The sequence below is a fragment of the Coturnix japonica genome, chromosome 1 (genome assembly GCF_054131305.1).
Source record: "Coturnix japonica strain WE chromosome 1, WE-NBRP24, whole genome shotgun sequence".
In the NCBI taxonomy this organism is placed as follows: domain Eukaryota; kingdom Metazoa; phylum Chordata; class Aves; order Galliformes; family Phasianidae; genus Coturnix; species Coturnix japonica.
The window spans coordinates 13,864,406-13,888,877 of record NC_140663.1 but is presented as its reverse complement, the minus strand read 5'-3'; the positions used below and the strand labels follow the sequence as shown (position 1 = coordinate 13,888,877).

Sequence of the window (24,472 nt, the reverse complement as noted above, 5' to 3'; positions counted from 1 at the left end):
TTACCTATATGTAAGTATAATGATAATTACGGTACCTAACTGAGACCTCAGAGCACGAAACTGACAAGCGATGACAACTAAATTCATTAAGAGTGCAAATGCGCTTCCTCTCCTTTATGAAACAACACTGAGTGATTGCTGAAGAAATCCAGCAGCCAGAGACATGATCTGCAGATATGTGCTGGGCCTGAGATGTGTAGAGGCTGCTGGAAAGGGCTGTGGGACCATCCGGGTGTGGGCACTGCTCTGGGTGTCCGTGCTGAGGAGGGGGTGGGACAGAGGAATGCAGAGGGCTCTGCCAGCCTCAAGACAGCAAAGAGAGGCTGTGGGCAGTGTAAAACAAGGCAACGTGATAAGCAGTCACGGTGCAAGGTAAACTTCTAGACAAGGATCAGAAATCAAGACAGCCTCTTTCCATCAGCGAGAGAGGTTAAGTAAACAGTGAGAGCCACAGCACCTTGTACAGATAACAGGAGGATGCTGGGCACCTACATCAGCTGGTTTTGCTCAGAGCACCACAGACTCTCAACAACTGCTGTTGCATGAGTGACCTGCAATGCTGAATTCATATTCATTCACATTCCCAGGTTAAGCATTTCGGTCTATGCTTTTATTTTTCCAACACGGCAGCTAACCCCGTGCCTGAAAGTGTTTCATTACAGCTGTGTGCTTCCACCCATAAATGCCTGAAATACTTTGTCTCTGAACGTAATTGAGTTTCTGCAAACTAACAGTCTGGACCAATTGGAAGGTGCCCTTGCTTTCACACTCTCTTCATGTCTACTCCCAAGATGTTCTACAGTGTGAATACATTGCACATTCCTGCACAGCACTTCCACTCTCTCTTTAGGAAGGCTGCTTCTCAATTGGAAACATCTCTGTTTTGGTACCTGGAGCCTAAAATCCTACCTGCATTTTCCCTTGCAGACATGTGGACGTGGCACTAAGGGACGTGCTTTAGTGATGGGACTCAGTGCATCAAGTTGATTAGACTTGGTGATCCTGAAGGTCGTTTCCAACTGAAATGTCTCTATGATTCTAAGGCAAGAAATAAAAATAAAAATCAATAAATCAATAAATAAAGCTTTCTACACTGCTTAGTTGAACTGGAGCATCAGTTTTGGCATCCTGTTGTTTCTAGGACTGCACTTACAATGCATCCTCCCCCACAGAGCTTCAGTTTTCCCATAAATAAAAGTTGTGCCATACTCAGCTCTTTGCTCTCAGCCACTGTGCAATTTCTGGGCAGTACATTTGCTCTTCTCTCGGTGTCGTTGTCTATTTGCATGTTTTAACTAGTTGAATCTTCAGCCACTGCAAGTGAGGGGAAAAAATACCGAGCCTATTTAGAGTGAGGAAACTCACAGGCACTATTTGAGAAGGGTGGAGCTGAGCTCCTTAGGGTAAATTCTAAATGGATGGTATTAAGTCTAAGGAAATAAACAAGTTACAACACCGAATCACTGCTCCCTCCTCAATGATTTTGAAAGAAGCAGCAACACGATAGGCTAAAACAAACTCCCTGTCTGAAAGCCCTGAACTGTTTCTTCTCTCGCTACACAATAGAAGCTGTATAGAGCCAAGAAGCCTTGAACATTGTTCCTGCAATAAAGATCCTGGCATTTTGGAATCCATTCTTGGCATGAAGAATAATTAATGTTAGCAATAAAAGTGTTTTCTGAAACATTTCCAAACCTGTGTGGTTTCTGCAATAGGTGAAGGTTCAGATTTCATCTGATGGAGCTCAAACTAATTCTTCTGTTCTCAAAATAGACCCAGATGAAAGGCGAAAGGAGTAACGACTTTTGCTCACTGAGCTTTCTTGGGCTGAAAAGGGGACAGCTTCACACGGGACTAGAAGCCCAAATGCTTGTTCACATAATGACTTCTTTATAATGACTGCTGTCTAAAACACTGGTTTTACCCAGCTTAACCTCTCTGGAGTGATACCAAGGCAATCAGTCCTGACTAGGACTCAGCTCAGGTGCTCAGACCAGCTTGACACACAGAGCAGGTTTCAGACTCCTGCAGGGGCTTTGGGCAGATGCAGACCCTCATTGTACTGCCCCAGCTCCAGGGGACCAGCAAGGGTCACCAGCACCAACATGGGACTCCCAACCACCAACACAGATGTCCTGATTTCCTCATAACTTGCTTCTCTTCTCCACTAGTCTTCATCTGGGATCACAGGAGGTGATCTGTGCTGACTGCTGTTCCAGACAACTAAGAGCTTAAACCTCGAGTGTAGGAGGGAGTAGGAACCACCACAGATGGCCTGCAAACCTGCAAGTTGTTTTCTAGGTGCTCATCCTTCTTCATGGCTAATGCGTTGGTAGCTAATTTGATATCAGGGATAATAAATAATGTTCCCCTCCAGAACCTCATTTCATTCACTTTTAATGTATGGCACAAAAAACTTCTGTTTTCTTTCCAAGTGTTGGAAAACTGGAAGGTTGATGAATAAAGTGTGGTTAGAAGGTGCTTTATGGCTGACTGTTGTGGTTTCTATGCTCATTTGCTCCCAATGCTACTTTAGCAGGAGTAGATCACTGCTGCACTTGTGAAGTAAGCAGTTTTGAATACAAGCTATCTGTACAAATTTATACTGAACATTACATATACGTAATGCTGGGCTCCTTCAGCCTAGAGATCTCACAGTAGGACTTAAAATACAGAAATACTCTTCCCACTATTCATAGGGTTTCTTCTCTGCTCTTGTAAACTTCATGTTCTAAGGAAATCCCTTAAAGCAACTTGTTCTCTGTAGCGCTGAGCACGGCCTGGAGCTGGGTAGCAGCCTGTTGTGTTTTTTTTTAACTTCTCAATTTTGTATTAAATTCCCTTCGGAAAGAAGCTTGAAATAGTTCACACCCAGGCAAGTCGGAACAGAGCATTTTTTGAGCTGGGAAATGAATATGTCATGGTAGTGAGAAAACAAAGGGTCAGGCAAAACCTCGCCCACGAGCTTCTTTTTATGGAGATTGCCCATCAACTTGATGTCTGTGTGATTCCTCCCATAGAAAAAGGCAGTTAATACCAGGAATCAGACCCGAAGGGAATATCACGTTTTCTTTGAAGGATCAGCCGTCACTGAAAACATGCCATTGAAAGCATGACACGTAATTCTGATCTTCATCCCCACCTTGAGCTTCCTGTACCAGCTACTGGGTTTCACCATTTACTGTCTCCAACTCTTCTGGAAGCAAGAACTATAGTAAGAGAAGCAAGGAGTCGTCATCTGCATCCAGGCCTGGGATTCCAGACAAGAACAACATGAAGCTGTTAAGAGTGGGTCCAGAAGAGGCCAGGAAGATGATCAGAGGGCTGGAGCACTTCTACTGTGGTGCCCCATCCCTGGAGGAGTTCAGGGCCAGGCTGGATGGGGCCCTGTGCAGCCTGAGCTGGTGGGGGGCAGCCAGCCCATGGCATGGATTGGGGCTGGGCGGGCTTTGAGGTCCCCTCCAACCCAAACCATTCTGCAACTCTGTGATTTCACTGGTGCCTAAGAAGTGATTTGAGTTGTCTGTGTGTTAAATGTGCCACTCCTTTCACTGGGGCCGTGGGTCAGCCTTGCATTTGAAATATATTTTTAAGGTGTAATTATACAGCAAGTGGTAGAATGCACAAAAGGGCTTCAGAACAATAGGAATTGTGTAATTAATGAGAAAACAGTGAAACATGTCAGATAAACAAGAGAAAATTAACTGCTCGGAAAGTGGCTCCAAGAAAATAGCAGGCGAGTAGCACAAAAGGAGTAGAACAGAGGATTGGGTGTAATTATCCCCGCAATTAGTTTCATACAAATGCTTTTACAGTATCTTCCCTCTGCAGACTCCTGGATGTTGCCTCTCGCTGCCATAAAACTGAAACAAAAAGGTTTCAGCTGCCTTTTCTCGTGCATCTATTTAATCTAACAAAATCTCCTGAAACGTGTACTTGGATCCGACATAAAAAGGGCTGCACAGAAGGATCGTGTTGCAACAAAAGCTGGGTTGTTTAGTTGTTGTTGTTTCTTCTTTTCAAAACGTGGGCATTGAGGATTACATCGAGAAAATGTAAAGAGAGAAGAATACAGATGCGAGCAGGGGTGGTTTATTATGTACGTGCCAAGTTGATGTTGGTGTGAATTAAACCAGCTGCAGAGCTCTGCTCTGTGAGACCTCACCTGGAGACACTCAGGGTCAGGCTGGACGGGGCTCTGAGCACCTGATGTAGCTGTAGGTGTCCCTGTGTATTGCAGGGAGCTGGACTGGGTGACCCATAAAGGTCCCTTTCAACTCTAAAGATTCTATGGTGCTATTAAACCTGATAATGAGGAAGCTCACTTAAAATTTATTTGGAACCTATTTTCCCTCCCTTTACAGGAATAACTTTTTCCATCAGAGGATTAGAAAAAAAACAACTAAGCCTCTAAATTCCATTAAAAATAAAAAAAATCGGACGGGATAAAGCTGAATCAGCGGAATCCCTTCCAAACCTGCCACTCACAAAGCTTTTCCTTTCCCCCTGACGGACGTACTGGCAACGATCCCATCACTTTATCCCCTTGAAATGACTCCGTTCCGGCTCCAAAGGCGGCCGAACGAAGCTCGGTTCGTCGCACCCTGCAGGGAGCGCAGTAGCTCCGCAGCCGCATCGCGGCCCGCAGCGCTTCGCAGCCCCCGCCAGGGGACACTGCGCCCGCGGGATATTGAAACGCGGGGTTCGGCTCCGCTTCTCCGCACCGACTGGAACTGTGCAGCGACTCGCAGCTGCCCCAAAGCGAGCTCACCCTCAGCCGTGCTTTAGCCTACACGCTGCTCTGCAGCCCCAGAGCGGCAGGGCGCGCACAGCCCAACAGCATCGTACTGTCCGTTCTCTGAAAAGCGATTTTCTTTTTTCCTACTTCACTTTTTCCTTCGTGTGTCAGTGCACTTTTTGTGTCACAAACGACCAACCCGAGCCGACAGGTGGCTGAAGCCGCAGCGCTCCGTTAGCGCCGACCTCCCCCTTCCCGAAGCGGCTCCCCCAGCGCTCCCGAGCGGCGGACGGACGGACGGACGGACACGGAGCGCGGCGGGGAGCACCCGGCCCGGCCCACAGCGCCGACACCGCCCGGGAGGGGCCGGGCGGGGCTGCGGGAAACCCCGCCCCGGGCAGCGCCCGCCGAGCAGCGAGAGGAGCGGAGCGGAGCGGGGCGGCACAACGGGACGGGACGGGACGCGGACGGAGCCGCTGCACCGTGCAGGGAACACTCCGGCCGTGGGCCGAACCAGCCGGAGGGGACGCTGAGGAAGGAGGGGATCCGGGATTTGTCTCGTTTTGTTGGATTTTTTCCCTTTTATTTTTTTTTTTTCCTTCTTTTTTTTTTTTCTTTTTTTCCCTTCCCCGTGAGAAGTAGAGGAGCAGCAGGTTTATGCTAATCGCCCTCCCGGGAGCAGCGGTAGGAGGAGGAGGAGAGGAGCCATTTTGAACTCACTTCAAAGTTGAAGGTGGAAAAGTTGGAGCGCTCCCTCGCGCTGCCCCGCGGACGGGGCCGGGGCTCCCGCGGAGCGCGGGGCGCAGCGGGGCCGGGCCGGCGGCTGATGGCTGCGGGCGGGCGGGCGGCCCGGCGGGTGGACGGACTGTGCGGCAGCTCCTGAGCCCCGGAGATGCCGCGTCTGTCCGCCGCCGCCGCCGCCGCCTGCGTGTCCTGGGCCGCGCTGCTCTGCGCCCTGGCTCACGCTGCCGGTGCGGAGCCTCGGCAGCCCCGCGCCGCCCCGCTCCTCCACCTGCCCCCCGGGGCCGCGCCGCGCGGCAGAGCCGCCGAGCCGCCCGCGCTGCCGCCCGCCGGACGCCTGAGGGCTGCGGGGGCCGCTCCGCGCCGCGCTCCGCCCGCCGAACCCCGCGGGCCCCGGTGCGGAGCGCTCAGCCCGCGGCGCGACCGGCGGCGGGCGGCCCCAGGGCCCCGCGGAGCGGACTGCGCCATGGAGGACGGCGACGGGCCGAGGGCGGCGCGGCGGGCGCGGAGCCCCAACAGCCCCCCGCAGTTCCAGCTGCCCAGCTACCAGGTGTCCATCCCCGAGAACGAGCCGGCCGGCACCGCCGTGATCGTGCTGCGCGCGCAAGACCCCGACGAGGGGGAGGCGGGTCGGCTGGCGTACTCCATGGAAGCGCTGTTCGACGAGCGCTCCAACGACTACTTCAACATCGACCCCGACACCGGCAGCGTGGTCACCGCCCGCAGCCTCGACAGGGAGACGAAGGACACCCACGTGCTGAAGGTGACCGCCTCCGACCACGGCTCCCCGCGCCGGCGCTCGGCCACCACCTACCTGACCGTGACGGTCAGCGACACCAACGACCACGAGCCGGTGTTCGAGCAGCCCGAGTACCGGGAGAGCATCCGCGAGAACCTGGAGGTGGGCTACGAGGTGCTGACCATCCGCGCCACCGACGGCGATGCCCCGGCCAACGCCAACATGCTTTACCGCCTGCTGGAGCCCGGTGCCGGGGATGGCGTCTTCGAGATCGACCCGCGCTCGGGGGTCGTGAGGACCCGTGCCCCGGTGGACCGCGAGGAGGTGTCCGAGTATCACCTGGTGGTGGAAGCCAACGACCAGGGCAAGGATCCTGGGCCACGCAGTGCCACGGCCATGGTACACATCACTGTCGAGGACGAGAACGACAACTACCCTCAGTTCAGCGAGAAGCGCTACCTGGTTCAGGTGCAGGAAGATGCCCCGGTGAACAGCCAGATCCTGCAGGTGCAGGCCACGGATCGGGACCGGGGCAGCAACGCCCAGGTGCACTACAGCATCGTGAGTGGCAACCTGAAAGGTCAGTTCTACATCCACTCCTTCTCTGGTGCCATTGATCTGATCAACCCTCTTGATTATGAGACTATTCGGGAGTACACGCTCCGCATCAAAGCCCAGGACGGAGGCAGACCTCCCTTAATCAACTCCAGTGGCATGGTGTCGGTGCAGGTTGTGGATGTCAATGACAATGCCCCCATCTTCGTCAGCACTCCCTTTCAGGCCACGGTGCTGGAGAATGTTCCTCTGGGCTACTCAGTGCTGCACATCCAGGCTGTGGACGCTGACTCAGGGGAGAACGCGCGCCTGGAATACAAGCTTATTGAGATGACACCACCGGCTGGGGTTGCTCCTGCATCCGGGGACTCTGGGTTTCCCTTCCAAATCAACAACAGCACAGGGTGGATCACAGTGGCTGCAGAGCTGGACCGAGAAACTGTGGAGAACTATCACTTTGGGGTGGAGGCCAGGGACCATGGTGTGCCGGTGATGACCTCCTCAGCCAGCGTGTCCATCACTGTCCTGGATGTGAATGACAACAACCCCACCTTCACCGAGAAGGTTTATCACCTCCGGCTGAATGAGGATGCAGCTGTGGGCAGCAGTGTCCTCACCCTGACTGCTGTGGACAGGGACGTGAACAGTGTGGTGACCTACCAGATCACCAGCGGCAACACCAGGAACCGCTTTGCCATCACCAGCCAGAGCGGAGGGGGGCTGATCACGCTGGCCTTGCCTCTGGATTACAAGCAGGAGAGGCAGTACGTGCTCACCGTCACTGCCTCTGATGGCACTCGCTTTGACACCGTCCAGGTCTTCATCAACGTCACAGATGCCAACACACACCGCCCAGTCTTCCAGAGCTCCCACTACACGGTGAGCGTCAGCGAGGACAAGCCCATTGGCACCTCTATTGTCACCATCAGTGCCACTGATGAAGACACGGGGGAGAATGCAAGAATCACTTACATTTTGGATGACAACATCCCTCAGTTCCGCATTGACCCTGACACTGGCACCATCACCACCCTGATGGAGCTGGACTACGAGGACCAGGCGTCCTACACATTGGCCATCACAGCCCATGACAACGGCATCCCACAGAAATCAGACACCACCTACGTGGAGATCCTCATCCTGGATGCCAATGACAACGCGCCTCGCTTCCTGCGCGACCGCTACCAGGGCTCAGTTTTTGAGGACGTGCCGCTCTCCACCAGCGTCCTGCAGCTTTCTGCCACCGACCGCGACTCGGGCCTCAATGGCCGCCTTCTCTACACTTTCCAAGGTGGGGATGATGGAGATGGAGACTTCTATATCGAGCCCACCTCTGGAGTCATACGCACGCTGCGCAAGCTGGACCGCGAGAATGTGGCCGTCTATAGCCTGCGGGCCTTTGCTGTAGACAGGGGCAGCCCGCCTCTGAAGGCCTCTGTGGATATCCAGGTGACTGTGCTGGACATCAATGACAATCCCCCTGTCTTTGAGAAGGATGAGTTTGACATCTTTGTGGAGGAGAACAGCCCTGTGGGCTCTATCGTGGCCCGAATCAGCGCAGCCGACCCTGATGAGGGAACCAACGCGCAGATCATGTACCAGATAGTGGAGGGCAACATCCCTGAGGTCTTCCAGCTGGACTTGTTGAATGGGGACCTCACGGCCCTGATGGACCTGGATTATGAGAGCCGCACAGAGTATGTGATCGTGGTGCAGGCCACCTCAGCCCCACTGGTGAGCCGGGCGACTGTGCACATCCGCCTGTTGGATCAGAACGACAACCCACCCGTTCTGCAGGACTTCCAGATCCTCTTCAACAACTATGTCACCAACAAGTCCAACAGTTTCCCCTCCGGTGTGATCGGTAAGATCCCCGCGCACGACCCTGATGTGTCGGACAGCCTGGCCTACGCCTTTGTGCAAGGCAATGAGTTAAACTTGCTTCTCTTGGACTCTGCCACTGGAGAACTCAAGCTCAGCCGAGACCTGGACAACAACCGGCCCCTGGAAGCCCTTATGAAAGTGTCAGTCTCAGGTAAGCACACATTGGAGGCGTGTGAAATGTGCAGTTCTTATTGGGCTGGTGGGGTGGCATTGGCTGAATAACTGCTTGTAGTTTAGCGTGCAGCCTTCAGTTTCCAGAGGCAACAACTTATCTGAGAAGTTCTTGGAAAGGAACCACAAAAATGGATCTAATCCACGTGCTGTAGATTGAAGTGATGCGTTGAAGCTGTTTGGTAGATGTGGATCACGAGAGTAAATAAATGTGTGTGGGGGTATAGATTTCCTCCGTTTAGGTGGTGCTTTGGCTTGAGCTTTTCTGATGTGGTTGCGTCAAGGCAATAAGCGATCTAACCTGCAAAGATGTAGGCAGTGCACGCATTCTGTGATGCTTGGGGTTAAGCTTAATGTTGGTGATACATGATGGCTTTGCAAATCCATCTTCCCTCTCCGTTCTTTTACTCTTGTTAAAAAACAGTGGCCAGGTAGCACTCAAATCAGTACTGAGTGATCCTCTGTTGTGGGGGGAGAGGAGCAGGGAAGGAGAGATGCTGTGACCACCTTCCTGGGAGAGCTGGTGTGTGACGGGGAGGGCTCTGCCTCTCCTGTTGGGCACACTGTTCCCTATTGTTCAACATGTACTTTTATGTGAGTGCGTATACGCTCTTGGGATAAGTGTTTTTTTTTCTGCTCGGTCAGTTGTTTATCATGGAATTACTTTTTATGCCTTTAATTGTGGCATCAATCATGCAATGAGTAATTTCCTCTGCAGGTGCCACTCTATAAAGTTTACTGTGGACCCGATCCCACACTTCTGTTGACATTCGAAGGTTATAACCAGACACGTTCCTCGCTGCCTCTCTGTGCGACCCTGAAGCTAATAATTCTTTTTTTCCCCCCCTTTTTTAACATAAAATAGCTGTAAATATGAGGCACGCAGAACATGCTGCTTCTTTTCTTTTTTTTTTTGGTTTTTTTTTTTGGTTTTTTTGGAGGATTGTATTAAAAAATACCAAACTATGGCATAATCCTGGCAGCGCTCATTACTGTAAGTAGTCATTAAGTGCAGCGGGGCCTCGGGGGACTCTCTGTTGTGCTTGCAGGCTTGAGTTCCTTTTTGCTTCAGGAAAATGAAAGTGATATTAACTGCACTGATTGAATTTACTGCGGTGCGTCACCTGACAGGAGCCTCCTGTTGCAAAGTGCTGGGGGGCAGCTCACGCGGTACGTTAGCTCATAAATGCCGGTTCCACGTCCTGTGAGGACTTGCAGAAAGAACAGGCAGTTGGCTGGTGGCCTTAAAGAAACATTTGGATCAGTGCGGCGGGGATTGCGTGGTCATCATCTGTCTGAAGCAGTGGCTCTTTATCCAGCAGCAGCTGATAAGAACTGACTCAGAGCGAAAAGCTTGGAGCAGTTATTTGGTCAGAACAGATGGAGAGCAATGAATGGCTCATAGGGCCTGAGGGCCTGAGGAAGTGTCAGGCAGGGGAACGAAGGACTGGAGACCTCTGTTAAGCTGTGGGAGCTCAGCCCTTATTGCTTTGTATTCAGGCTGGGTGAAGATGTGAACTTGGCAGCTCTGCTGTGATGTGGATCAGAACTGTCTGCTGCACATCCCGGGGTATTTAAATACAAGAGCTTCTTATGGGTTTGAGGCAATTTTGACAAGTGCTGAACTCCCTTTGGTGTTTGTTGTGAGCAGTTTGCTGTTTGGGAACTGGGAGGGCAGAGTTGTGCCGTTTGTGATTGTTTCCAGTAAACTTTCACCTGCTTGCTTTCCTGCTTATCTGATGTGGTCTCCAAAAAAGAAGAAAAACAAAAAAAAGACAGCAGAGCTCAAACAGAAGCACTCCACCTGGTTATCTCCAAGTGTTGCAAAATACCTGCAAATCATCTGCTAGGATAAGCTGCCAGTTAACTGAAAAATGTGTCTATGGAGCAGCCATTAACCTCTCAACCCAGACAGACACAAAGTCCTGCCCGGCTCGCAGCTGCTGTTCGGGTCAGGGCAGAATGTGAGCTCTTTATGAACTTGGGGAATGTGATCTGTATACGGGTCGGAAGTAGCTGTGCTGCTATAAAAACCTGGCTGCCACCCAGCTCTGCCTTCTGCCATTGGGGTGAGTGTGGGGAGCTGCTGAACTCCGTCACCGTGGGACTTTGAGACTTTGCTAAAACCCGTGTCCTTTTATTTGCATCGGGAACTGTTTGGAGAAGCGTGGGAATTCTGTCCTAATGCACATAAACAAAACTTCGGGGAATCGCGAAGAGCAAGCAGACTGAGATAACTGGTTTCACAGAGCCTGAGAGTGGGACGGCTCTTCACGCTTTACCTAAAGAGAAGGAACACCCTTGGAGCTGCGTGGGGCCGTGGGCAGCCCGCAGGGGTCTGTGTGTGTGCAGCTCTGCCCGGTGCTGTGGGACCTGCTTGGCCGTGCCCTGCAGCTGTCAGGAGGAGAGAAGGGAGGAACGTGGCTGGTGGGGCCTGTGGGCGGGCGGGCAGGCATTAGCATCTTGGAGCGGCAGAGCAGCTTTTGAAGTCAGCCTCTTTTGAAGTGAATGTCTCTGGGTGCCCCCGTGCCGTGCCCACAGAGTGAGCAAACAGGCCCTGCTGCAGGAACCTCAGCCAGGTGCACTCCAGGGGTGCCCCAGGTGCTCACAGGCTTTGCCTGCGGTTGTGTCTCAGCATTGTGTCTCTCAGAGTCCCTCATTTTAGCTACTCCTGCCCTGAAAGCTGGAACTTATGCTGCAGGTGTGGGGTCGCTTAGAAGGAAGTGTTCTTCTTTTCCCTGACATCTTCAATGCTTTCCCATGGGAAGGCAGAGCTTGGCCCTGTGTCCCCATGTGCATGTGCAGCTTTGTGAGGTTTGTGCTGTTTTAACAACTGGGGCCTTGCTGCAGATCCTGCCCTTGCTTTCCAGGGTTCCATTTTACTCTGGGCTGTAATACGAGGTGTTAGTTGGCAGCCACTCAAACATGAGCCAGCAGTGTACTCAGGTGGCCGAGAGTGCCAATGGCATCCTGGCTTGTATCAGAAATAGCACAGCCAGCAGAGCAGGGAGGTGAGCATCCCTCTGTACTCAGTGCTGGTGAGGCCGCATCTCGAGTGCTGAGTTCTTACTGTTGTTAAATATCAACTTTAAATGGATAGGATTATTTTAAATGATGGCTTTTTTGTCCACAGTTTATAGTGTCAAATTTATTCTGGATGCTTTGGGATTTTTCTGTCTTAAAAGGAGATTGACAATTGCACTGGCCCCAAGGTGCTGTCATGTGTTAGGCATTGCACTACAGTGTCCTGGAGGAAGGCTGGGTGCTGCCACAGCTGTGCACAGGAGCTGCATGAGGTCACAGTGTGTGACTGCAAACTGCCTGCACCTGCTGGGCCCGGAGTGTGTGCTACAAGTGTAAAGTAATGCCATAGAACAAGTCATTTTGGGCAGGCAGTGCTCTGGCTCTGTGCTTTGCCGTGGGCTGGTTTCCCTAGTGAGGGGTAGGCACCATGAAGGGTTCCTTTACATTCCTTTAACTTCAAACCTCCACTGGTATTCAGTGACAGTATTGACTATCAGCAAATACAAATCGGGATAGAGCTCCTTCATGTTGCAATAAACATTTGCTGTTTTTAACTTTAGCACTTGTTAAAGGATCTTTATTATTATTGTAATTTAAAAGCCATTACGCTAAAGCTCCTGAGTCTCCAGCTCAGGTGCTTCTCCATACAAATGAAAGAGACGACATTGCACTTAGTTTAACCCTTGGGACAAACAGCAAGGCCATGGCTGTGCCTAAGGTAGAGCACTGAGGAGCTGTGTGTGAGGACAGGGGCATTCAAGCTCCTTCTCACACCCCAAAACACCGCTGCCCCAGGTATGGTCTGGGAGCATCACAGTGCAAACTGTCTTCCTGCCCCTGTGCTTCGGGGGCTGTGCCTCCACCACCTGTGGCATATGGGGCTGCTGAGGCCATTTTGGGGGCGCAGTCCGTAGAGCAAGGAGATGCTTCTGGTGAGGCTGCAGGACCAGCACTGCTTTCAGGTACTTGGGAGGAGGGATTGGCACCCAAACCGCTCCCTGCATCCTCCCCTTGCTACCAGGGAGGTAAATTCCTGCGGCCTTAAATAAGCCGTACAATTACAGGATTATAGGAATGAAAGGATGCTCCCCGTGCCTTCCCCGTGGGTGAGGTGCAGGTTTCCTACTATTTCCTGGCAAAATGGGGGTTTTCCTTTTCCCTGCGCTGGTGTTCTGTGTGCGCACCCAGCATGAGAGCTGCAGCTGGGAGGGAGCAGCAAGTGACTTGGTTGGGAACGCAGGGTGTGAGACCTGGCCATCAGTTTGTGTATTACATGGGAAATGATTAGCAGCCTTTATGCTGTGCTTTTGAACGCTTACCTTTGTTTTCCTAAATCAGTGACTGCAAAGTAGTGGCCATCCTTTTGAAGTGAGGAGGAGAGCTCCCATGCTGCAGTTGCTACTGAAATCCTCCCTTATCTAAAATGCAGCTCAGTTACACAGAGACAGATGCCCCTCCAGCCCGCAGGTATGCGAGTTGCCTCCCTGCTCTGTGTAATCTGTTCCAGCTGATAAAAAGCCGCTGGTGCCTTGTTGCTCCCGTGTGTGTTCCCTTCCACTTCGTTCCCGGCTTTCATAGGAGTGGCGTATTTTTGTTTTTAAAGACAGGAAAACCTCTATGGCTGCGAGAGCAAAAATATTTAATGGGAGGCTGACTGGCAAAATAACTTTTGACTGAGATAAAAGCTATCTGTTGCTGGCAAATAAATAAAATAACGGGTTATGCAGTGACTTCAGTTGGAGAGATAAACAATTTCTCTGCTAAAATAATGATTTCCAGGTAGAAAAAATTGTTTATCACAGCTTACTTGAGGAACTTAGTGAGGTGTTTTGTCTCAGTGAAAAGTTATTTTGCACATCAGCTTCTCTCAGCAAATGCTGCTGTGAAAGTAGCTATCACTACAAGTGTTTGTTTTCTCCCTGTCTGTGTGTACTGTGTGTGCCCGTTTTTGTTTCACACTGTTTGCAAGGTCTCCCTATCTTGGCCGATCTCAGTGGCTTAGGAGCAACCAGAAAGCACTTCTGAACCTCATCCCGTGTCAGTGTGAGGGGTTGCAATCAGCTCCTGGAGAGAAAAGCAAAACAAAACAAACCCCTGTGCTACTAATTTCCTCTTTTGCAAACTGTTGTACCCATGACATGACATTAACCCTGCAGTAGAACTAGTTGTGGGGAAAGCAGGAGACGTGGAGCAGTGGCATTTTATACTTCATTATCTCCAGCATCCCAAGCACTACCTGAGGAAGTAGTTGGCTGCTGATAATGTGTATAATTTTACACTTGCTCTTTGAATGGTCTGTTCTCCTTCAGCATGTAGTCTCAATAACTTGAAATTCCCTTTCATAGCTGACTCTTGCCTTTGAGCTGGATGGGTTTTCTCAGTGTTCACATTCACAATGATTCATCAGACAAGCCACGAACAAGTAGAGTAATGCTGGGTTTAGGGCGATGTTTGGTGAAGGCAAGTAGCACATTCACCACCTGCCTGGACAGGGCTTTCTGCTGGGACTTGGATGGACTTCCTCTCCTTCATAAAGCCCAGGCCAGAGCATGGCCCCCATGCAGGGCTGGGGACGTTCTTTTGTTCTCTGCCTCCTCCCTGGGCTGTGCTGCAGGTCTCCCCGCACTCAGCAGCCACTGGGCTGTCTTCAGTGTTTTGGCTGGTGGATGCTGAGGGTTCATGGGTCAGGGTTGTGTGATAGCATGCAGCACCTATGAGCATGTGTTTGCACTGCAGCCAGATGTGAAGCAGCTGCATAGATGGGCACATCTGAGCTTGCTTCCTTCTGGTTACTTAGAGTATAGGCAGCAGCAGCTGCTCCATGCCATGGCTTTGGTACAAGCAGAACGATGTCCCTCAATTCCCACCTTCTGGACTGGACACAAAAAGTGTGATGCTGAAACCTCTTCTAAGCCTACGTGCTACAAATACCTTTTCAATATTTAGAAGCGTGGGCAACTCTAGATGTAACACTCATCCATGAGCAAGGGAAGAATCAAATGTCAGACACAACACACGATCCACACATACTCCATCCCCTTCTCCCCCACTTTTATAAGTCCTCTGGATTTTGAGAGTCAGTTGGTGGGGTCAGACTTGCAGATTTGAGTGCTTGCGATAAAGTGATTTGTGCTTAACTCAGTATTGCCCAACTTACAGGATTTGGGCAACTCTCTTGGCTTCCTTTGGCACATAGACATGTATTCCCAAAAATATCTATGGAAAGACACCAGGAAATGTAGGAGGATTTAAAAAAGCTGAAGATATTCAGATCAGACCTAATGAGCCTCATTGGCAATTGTTCATGGTATAATTATTCTGCTCTGGTTTCTGGGGGGATGGCAATGTTTTTAGGCAGAGTAGTACTAAAACTACTCTGACATCTACTTTAGCGTTCAAGTAACAAGTATGCCGGTGCTGTCCTTTATGGTTAATTGGCTCTTTTGTTTTCTGCTCCTTTTTTTAAGACCATTTTGCCAAAAGATTGCATAAAGTGAGTACAGAACAAGTTGACAGGGACTCAGTTCTTCAAAGCCTTGTTCACTGTCGTTGTCCACTCGAAAGAAGGAATGTCTAAGACCGGATTAAATTGAGTTTGGCCACTCTGTGTTCCTGTGACAAGTGACACTTTTTGCTGTTGTTTTTTTCCCCTGATGCAGATCTTCTTTCAGCGTTGAAAAACACAGAACTATTTATAGAGGTAACACCCGTTTCCAAGAGGGGCAGGATGTAACCTAAATGGAAAAATCTGAAATCATCATTCAGTGATTTCTTGTTAGGTGAGGGTTGTCTCAAACAGCTGTTTATAAGGCACGGCTGTAGGCGTTTAGATTTAGATTCCATCGTGGCTTGTTGATTTTTCTGGATTGGAAGAGTGTAATGAAGGGCAGAGTTTGATTTGTATGGTTGGATTTATGTCCCTTGGCACATCTCTGAGAGAAATAAGAGACCTGTGTGGGGTTGGATGTGTAGGTCCCAGCCATGATCTGCCAATAGGCGTGGGGACACAGGTGGAGATGCACATCTCACCTCCAGTTAAAGAGGGAACATGGGTTACTGGCTTGGGCTAATTGCCTTGTTGTTAGATGGGAAAGCTCTGTGAGTGAAACCTCCCTGTTCCTGTGTGCCAGAAAGGAAGGGCTAGTTTTCTTTTAAAATGATGACTGTACTTAGTTCTATTACAGCAAACTACCCCTATTTACAGGCTTAGTAGACTAGATGGAAAGAATGGAGGGAGGCTGTAGCATGTAAGCTGGAAAATTTGCTCAGAGAAGCTGTAGGTGTTCCATCTCAGGAGGCACTTAGCACTGAGCTGGATGGGGCCCTGAGCAACCTGAGCTGGTGGGTGTCAACCAGCCCATGGCAGGGGTTGAGACTGCGGACTTTAAGTTATCTTCCATCCTAAACCATTCTGTGATTCTATTAAATACGTTGCCATGAGTGAAATTAGGATGTACTTTATGTGTTTTCAGGAATGAAAACAGTATGAGGGAAAAATATCCTCCTATTTGGTGTTCAACAAAGAAATAAAATGCTAAAATACTTCAAAAAGGTGATCTTTGCACTTGAAGGAAGAAAAGAACATTGAACAGAAAAACAGTTTGCTGACGAGAAAGGAAGACTTTTGGACTTTGTTTCAACAAGCAGTTAATGCCACTAAGCTGCAACTGCTTTCATGTTTATTCCACTATTTACACTTGCCAAGCACAAAAAAAAGCAAATAAATGAAATGGTAAACCTGTAATACATCCCAAGAGGACCACACAATAAACATAGACGTGTTATGCTTATCAAATACAAAGAAAAGTAATCCATTTTCAGCGCCATTGCCAAACAGGTGATGGATGCTACATTCCTCGGATCTCCAGCACTTTTGGAAGTGACACATCTGGTCAAAATATTTCAACACTTTTTGAAGGAAGAAGAAGGAGAGGCTGTCGTTATAACAACATTCGTCACAATGCATCTCTCTGCTAGTGTGGAGCCTGTAGTTTCAGAGAGAAGCAAAACCATCTGGACCCTGAAAAAAACGGGGTAAGGCAGGGACTACACCATCAAATTTAATTTCACAGGCATGGTGGCCACTCATCATCATCTGTGCTGCTAAATCCCAAAGGAGTGTTAAGTTTAGAAGTCTTCAGCAGAATTAATAGCCATGAAGGAATAAATGTAATCAAGGCAACTCTCAGTAGCTGCTGTGCCATGAGAGCATGTACCATGGGTTCAAAGAGCTGCTCCATCTGTTGGGTTTGCTCTTTCCTTTCATCAACCTGTTCAAAACTGATATTGGCGAGTCACTAAGTTTATTTGATTGAGTTCACAGCATAGAACTTCTGCATGAGGCCAGCCCCTTGTTATTTGCATGCTTCCAGCATTCATTCTGTGTCTGATTCTGAAGGAAGCCTTTTAACACCATAGCTGTTTTTTTTTCTATTTATCTGTCTGAATTTGGTTCAAATCATTTAAAAGTCGTCACATATTAACTAGAGCCTTGTTTGTTTTGGCAGTATGCACTTGCCAGCCACTCTATGCTACTGGCTGGGAAAAGGCATTTGGCACCTTCTGCAGCTCAGATCCTGTGGAGAACTTACCTATCTAACCATTACAGGCCGCAGCGCCTCACATTGAGGTGTCTGCTCTCTGCTGCAGTGTCCTTATTTAGGCAGTCAAGTGTCCTATGAAGTGGGAGCACTTGAAATGCCATCCTGCTACAGCCTGGGCACTTCACTCAGCACGGTGATCGGGACACTTAGCGAGGGCAGAGATGGGCTGGGCTCCAGCCCTTGATCTCAGAGCTCTTGCTGTGGTATGCACTAAAGAGGAACCGAATAAGATAGAGAGACAGTTGTGGGCCTCACATTTCCCATCTCTTGGGCAAGTGCCATAAGCTTCAGGGCCCTGCTGATACTCACAGTGCACAACAGAGGAGGTTTCCTGGCTGACTCTTTGCAGTTGAGCAGCAGTGAAGGCAGTGTGGCTCTGACCTGAAGCTGCTAGGTTCTGTTTTTGGCTGCCATAGAAGCGGGTTCATCAGTTGTTCAGGCCGTGTCAGGACTAGGTCAGCTCTGGCTGTAGCCAGGGATATGAGTCTTCCCACCTGGGAACTCAAAGGCAGAATAAACAGGGATTTTCTCCTATTTATCACAGCTGATTTGTCTTCTGGCTTTAGTTATTCCTCATTGTACCTTAAAAAAATGCTTTCTCTAACTTGCTTTTAGGAGGAGAAGCCCCCACTTAAGACGAACAGGTTGGTTATAGAAGTGTGTGTGGGATCAGACTTAAATCACACCACAAAATATCCAGAGTTGGATGCATCTTTACCTCCTCTTAAAACCTCTTTCTCGCTGTAGTTTGCTGCAATGATAGACTTGCTGGTAATTACCAGCGTGTTCCTGCTTGTTGCTCGGATGCTGTGGCTTTTCCCTCGATGTATTCGCGGACACTGTAGCCGGCTGACATTGCCGTGACACACACATAGAGGTCTGGTGGCAGTGATGACTCAGTTGAGCTAACCAATTGGTTTGCTTATTTTCTTTCCACATGGGGTGTATTTCTGATGTTGGCCTCCTTTTACTGACGCGGGATAATTTAGCAGTCTACACAGTGAGCTCTCCATCTGGCAGATAATTGCCTGTGAGCTTAAATCCCATCTTAACTTTGGTTTGTTCAGACCACAAAACCTGCTGGCACATTCTGGTTGGCTTAGCAGGCTGCTTGGAAAAGGATTTGCTGAGAGTTGAAGTGATGTGGGCAAATCTCTGTGGGTTTTAGCAATGTTAGGTGAGATGGGTTAACTTTTGTTTTTTATGAAGTCATCTAACATTATTGGCTTTGTTAATTATATAATTAATATCTACCGTTATGAGCGTTACATGTGAGGTGGTGGTGCCATAGAGGTTTTGCTTCCTGGAACGTGCAGCTGACTCTTTCAGTCTTCTACTCCCTTACAGCTCAGCTAACAGCAGTGCTGGGACTTGGTTCAGCTTTAAAAGGCTTCAAACTAGGAAATTCCTATTTACTACCAGCAGCATTGATGGATGTGACCGATTAATAGCAATAAAATCTGGTGAGAACTGAGAGATGAGTACATTTTTTATGTTTCATGCAGTTAACTTGTTTTAGGTGAGTGAGCTTTATGTTTTGCAGTTGCTTTTAAAATCCATCCTTGCCAAATGACTGGGGATTTCTGAAGCTGATTCACTCCTTGGCGCAAGAACGTGCATCACGCTGCTCTGAAACGAGGTGCTGAGATGATCAGATGAAATTACCCCAAACTCTTCAGAGTAGGGCAGTTTAGCATCAGTGCTTTGTTTTCTGCAGGAAATCCTCCAAGAGATGCAGTTTCACCTGCTTGGAGGTGGTGTGGGCGACTCCCTCCTTTCTGTTGTCTCCCTTATCAGCCTTGAGATGTCACAAGACACTGTTGCTCTTTTCAAGGCCTAGAGGGAAATTAAGTGACAACTCTGATGGCTGGCTGGAAAGCTTTCCCCCAGGCCTGGTTATGGTGCGTATAGAGACTGAAAACTCCCTTGGGTTAAAACAACTTTACTCATGCTCCACGTATTCCAAACTGATGGTATAGGATGATGTTTCGCTGGATTAGCACTGCATAAATTTGTGATATTAGCTGTTTTCAGGGATTTAATGAAGTTGAATATATATGTATAAGAAAAGGCTTAATTAAATGTTATTCCAGTGATGATAGTGAGTTTTATAGAGGTCATTCTGAGATTTCTAAACTTGTTAAATTCATGATATCGTTTTTTGAATGGTGTTAGTCATATTGCATGATCTTGCCCAATACCCAGGAAGATTTATTTACTCATTCAACAAGCAGAGTTCCATCAAGGTCACTACTTCCCTCCACGTGCTCAGCAGAGAGCTCAGCCTGATGATTTCAGTGCCACATGTCTGGGCTTTACCTTTCCGGTGCTTTTCCTTTCTGCAGTAATTTTCCATTTTATAGCAAGTGCACTGATTATTGAAAGCAAGGCTCTGACTTCTTTTATTAAGCATGATCCCTCCACACTTTGCACTTGTGTGATCACAGAATGGATTGGCTTGGAAGGAACCTTAAAGATTATGAAGTTCAAACCTCTTGGCTAGTTGCCACCCACCCGCTGAGGCTGCCCAGGGACCCATCCAACTTGGCCTTGAACACCTCCAGAGATGGGATCCCCACAGCTTCCCAGGGTCTCACTGCTCTCATGGGAAAGAATTCTTAGAGGTTGGTCCCATCACTCAGTGGTTTTGCTGTGTGGCACCTGCTCCATCCTTATGGAGTGGTGAGAGAGGCAGCAAGGCACAAGCAGGGCTGTTGCTGCTCTAGCAAATGAGATGCTGACCCATTACTGCTTCAGGGTAATATTTCACTTGTAGAAAGCAGAATAGTTAATAATTCCATGCTAACAAACTGCCACCGCTTCTGTTCCTTGTTAGACATCTGAATTAATTTCTGTTGTTAGGCATTTTGAAGCATTTAATTTTCTCTTTGATAATTTATGAGTTGTGAAATCCATTGAAACATATTAGTCTTTGTGTAATGGCATTTTTCAATGCCTCTTGCATTTCCTTTGTGCATTGCTGCTTGTTTAGAGGCAGTGCTAATATATTAAAAAGCAATATATTGCTTCATGGCTACGATATGCCCATACCACACTGCCCTTTCCTTGGAGATGCCGCCCTCCTCCTGCTTAGGTGGTACTGAGTGCTTCCTTCTTTAGGCTTAAGCCCTGCCACATGCATCGCCCTCCTCTGAAGTCACCATCCCATCCACCTCCCAGACCCAATTGTAAATTATCGGGTCTGGTGCAAAAAGCAAGAAGAGCAAAAGCTTTCTGACTGTGCAAAGAAATGGATCAATATAGCATCAGATGAACACCAGTGCAATGCAGGAGATGGGAAAGTGGCAGCCAGCCCGTGGATTATTGTAGGGCTGCCGCACATTCACAACCAGGAATATAGGAAAAAGTCTTTTCTATTGCTTGTTTGAGTGCTTTCTTTGTTTGTTTCTGGTACTGAGTAGGATTTTTATTAATTAACATTGACTATGGGCAGGTTTGCTCCAGTGCTCCTTGTGCAACGGTCAGCACCCATCCCATGTAGTTGTAAGTTTATCAGCACGGACAGCCCTTCCATGGGTACAGAACTCCTGGGTTTCATTAGCATGGAATTCTGCCATCCCTACAGCTTGAACCTACTGCAGATTTTGTGGTGTGAAATGCATTTTTTTTGCTTACATCTGAACCACGGGAGATTCTGTGAGCCCATTTAGAAGCTCACACCTTGGAAACACACAGAATATGAGAAAATATTGTTATAAAAGAGTGTCAAAATAAACAGCTGGATGAATTTAGTTCTTTATTCCCTATAGATTAGTGCCTTTCAAGGTTTGTTGGTTTAGAATTTTGTTGTTAACTAATTTTAGTTTAAAAAGGTAAGAGATTCTATGGTAATAAGAATTTTGCATTAAGAAAATGAATGGGTTTGTGTGCTCTGGCTCAGTCCTTTGCATTATCTAGGCACTACTGTAACTGATAAGTGCATGCTGATAACCCTGTTAATATTTCAAGGAGCCTTTGCAACTATAGGGGAGCAGTAGGTAACTATCACATTCCTTTGCTCTGCAGGACGGGTTTCTTATTTGCTATCTTAATGACATTATATGCATGCAGCTCTTTTCAAGCCACGCTCACCTTGTCTCACGGCAGCTCCTTGGCACGCAGCCTTGTGAACTCTTTAAGATGCTTCTTACTCACAGCGCTGGGCTCGCTGCCTGCCCTGGTGTGGCTGGGATTTGGATTGCAAATTCCTGATCTGAACAAAGAGGGGGAATATAAAAGGCTGGTCGCTGGCCTCTCTCACACTTTAGGAAACCTTTCAGGCTTCAGAGGATTGTACTCATAATTCTGGCTACACTTCAAAAAAGAGAAGTTTCTATCTTTGCACAGACCAGTGCAGCTCCACCAGCAGGCTTGATGCTAAAAACAGGAACGAGGAGGCCCCAGGGAGGTGATGGGTGTTCTAGCCATCATCTTATTCAGAGCTACCTTGAGCCAGGTCCACACGTGTTCCTATTTCCTCCATACTTTGTCTGCTCAGAACCACAGGGCTGGAAATAGGTGTTTTTGGAAGACGGTGAAATAGAACAGGATGGAGACAGGACTGGCACACAGGCCATGTCCAGGCATGGCATGAGCCGCAGCAGCCCTGCAGGAGCAATCTGCATTGCTGGGGCTGCCTCACAGCCTGTGCTAGCTTGTGCTGTGTCAAACTGAAGGGGTGACTCATCAGAACCAGGCTTTATTAATTGGTTTGTATGGGAGACGCGTTGGGAAATGGCCTGTCACTATCATGAAATTATCTTGCTTTGGTTTGCTGTGCTTCAGAGATGAGAGAGAAGACACTCTGGGTCCATTTCAGCCACTCTCAGGTTAAGAGGTGGTGGTGCTGGCTAATAATTCCTGAGGGGCTCCAGGTGGCGAAATCCATGTTCCTGCAAGGTAGTCACCAAGGGTTCCCTTTGCACTTCCCCCATCATCAAAGGTGACAGAAAAGCTCAAATTGTTTGTTTTCAAACATGTGCAGAGGACTTTGCACAATAGGTAGCACCAGGTTAAGCTCTCCATAATTATTAATCATTTTGGTTTAGGAAGTGTGGCAATTGTTAACCCCGAGACAGGCTTGTGTAGCACAAAGAGGAAAGCTGCTTTCATGTCTATTGAGCCGTGTTTTGCTTTGAAACCACCTCTTTCTCTGCCCTTGCTGTGTTAAGGACATTCACCACGCACTGGGATCTCCCCCTCTCCTGCTGCATGCGGCCACAAGTCTTCATCCTGGTGGACATGCAGGAACCAGAGGGAGGTAGAGCATGGGCATAGGATTATCCTGTCCTGCACCCTATGGTTTGATCAGATAAAGGAAATCCAGACACAGATGCTCTTTCCCCAGCATGGGAAGCTTTCTTTAAGAGGTAGATTGAAAGGCAGACCCAGCTGAGAGGCCCATGCTGGATCTACAGCTGAGAGGTGCTGTGCAGGCCAGTAGCCCCTGCAGGATCAGCCCCATGTCCCTGCACGCCCCAGAGCTCCCATCGCTGCACCCCTGGATTGCCAGGAGCAAGGAGTGGGCTCATCACCCAGACAGTGTTTTCTTGAATGTAACATGCCCCAAACCAGCCTCTTGGGAAAGCTGGTTCTCCACAGAGAGGTTTTTGGGTGTATCCTGCTTTTTGAATGAGCTGCAATTTCTGTGAGTTACAACACACCCTTTTGGGATGTGTTTGTTATTCAGAAAGGAAACTTCCTTCTCTTCCAGGAGAAATGAGTCTGGCAAAGGGGCAGGGAATCAGTGGCAGAGGATGTGGCACAGCTGATGTGGGAGACAGAGGGCTGCAGGGGGACAGGGTTCAGCTGGCCCTTCTTTCTGATTCAGTGCCACGTGGAGGTAATTAAGGTATACCCAGTTAGTGAAAGTGGCCATTGTATTGTTGTGTGAGATCTACAAGCTCACTTGCAGTACAGATAGCAGAAAATCACCTAGATGGTTTTAACCAGTTTTGCATGTTTGAGTAATACAGATTTAGAGTAGGCCTGCTCTGCTGATGTTTACGGAAGCTCATGAAGTGAGGCAGGGATGCTTGCTGCCCTGGAGGCCAAAGGGCCTGGCTGGACCCACATGGATCCCTCCATAATCCATCCCCCAGGAGCAAGGCAGCCTGGCATGGCATGACAGCATTGGCCAAAAACACGTGTGCCAGTGCTACAGGTCATCACACACTGGGCCTGCATCCTTACCTTGCCTCTTCTGCTGCCACAGGCATTGATGCTAAATTACGTATTATGTATTTGGGTCGAAACTATACCTGCTCAGTTGGATTGCCTTTGAATCACTAAGGGAAATCCCTGTATTTTCCTGTAACCGTTAATGCTGTATTCTCGGTTGGGACACAGCTTTGAGGTGCGACAGGTACGGCTGCCCGATCTCTTATACCCATTGTGAGGCCTTTGTGATAGAAAGGTCAAGGTTGGGTGTATGTGGTGAGTTTTCTTTTACAATATCAGAACGTGCTGAGATCCATTCAGGAATGGAGATTTTTGGAGGCTTTAGAAGCAAGACAAAACAAATCAACGAGATAAACGGGGGGGATATTACCTAGATGGAGTAAGGAGCTTTGGGAGCCTGATGGTGCTGTGGGAGGGGCGTTGCACAGAGGCCATGCCACCTGCTTGCTGGAGAACACATCATCCCGCAATGGGATCTCAGAGCTTTTCTCAAGGCCAGCAACCTGGGGCAGATTCTGTTTTCAGGTGTTGAGTTGAATGCATCCCTTTAAAACAGACAGAAAGCAAAAACAAAATCTGCAGCAACGTTGTTCAGAGGCCACTGAAAGGAAAGTATTTGTGGTTTCTGTTGTGTTTGTAGAGCTGGAGTCTTTGTCTTCCTCCCATTTTGGATTATAAATCATTGTGGTAAAAAGAAAGACCTAAAACAGTAACTGTGCGTTTCTTTAACACAACTGTGATAGATTATTTGCTTTAGATAATTTTCTTCGAGTGTTCCACGTAAGTTTTCAACATGCCTTTTTAATAGGTGAAACTTAACTAGGATCTTACCGGCGG

General features: G+C 48.8%; 1 protein-coding gene across 11 annotated transcripts in view; it reads left to right on the top strand.

Annotated features, from left to right (window-relative positions):
• Positions 1–5,174: 5,174 nt before the first annotated feature.
• Positions 5,175–24,472, top strand: part of CELSR1 (cadherin EGF LAG seven-pass G-type receptor 1) — a 132,232-nt gene continuing 112,934 nt past the window's right edge. For all 11 annotated transcript variants that reach the window (XM_085512462.1, XM_085512323.1, XM_085512368.1 and 8 more), the window contains exon 1: positions 5,175–8,808. In XM_085512462.1, coding sequence (XP_085368588.1) covers positions 5,631–8,808 — 3,178 coding nt within the window. In that variant the 5' untranslated portion in view covers positions 5,175–5,630. The remainder of the gene's footprint in view (positions 8,809–24,472) is intronic.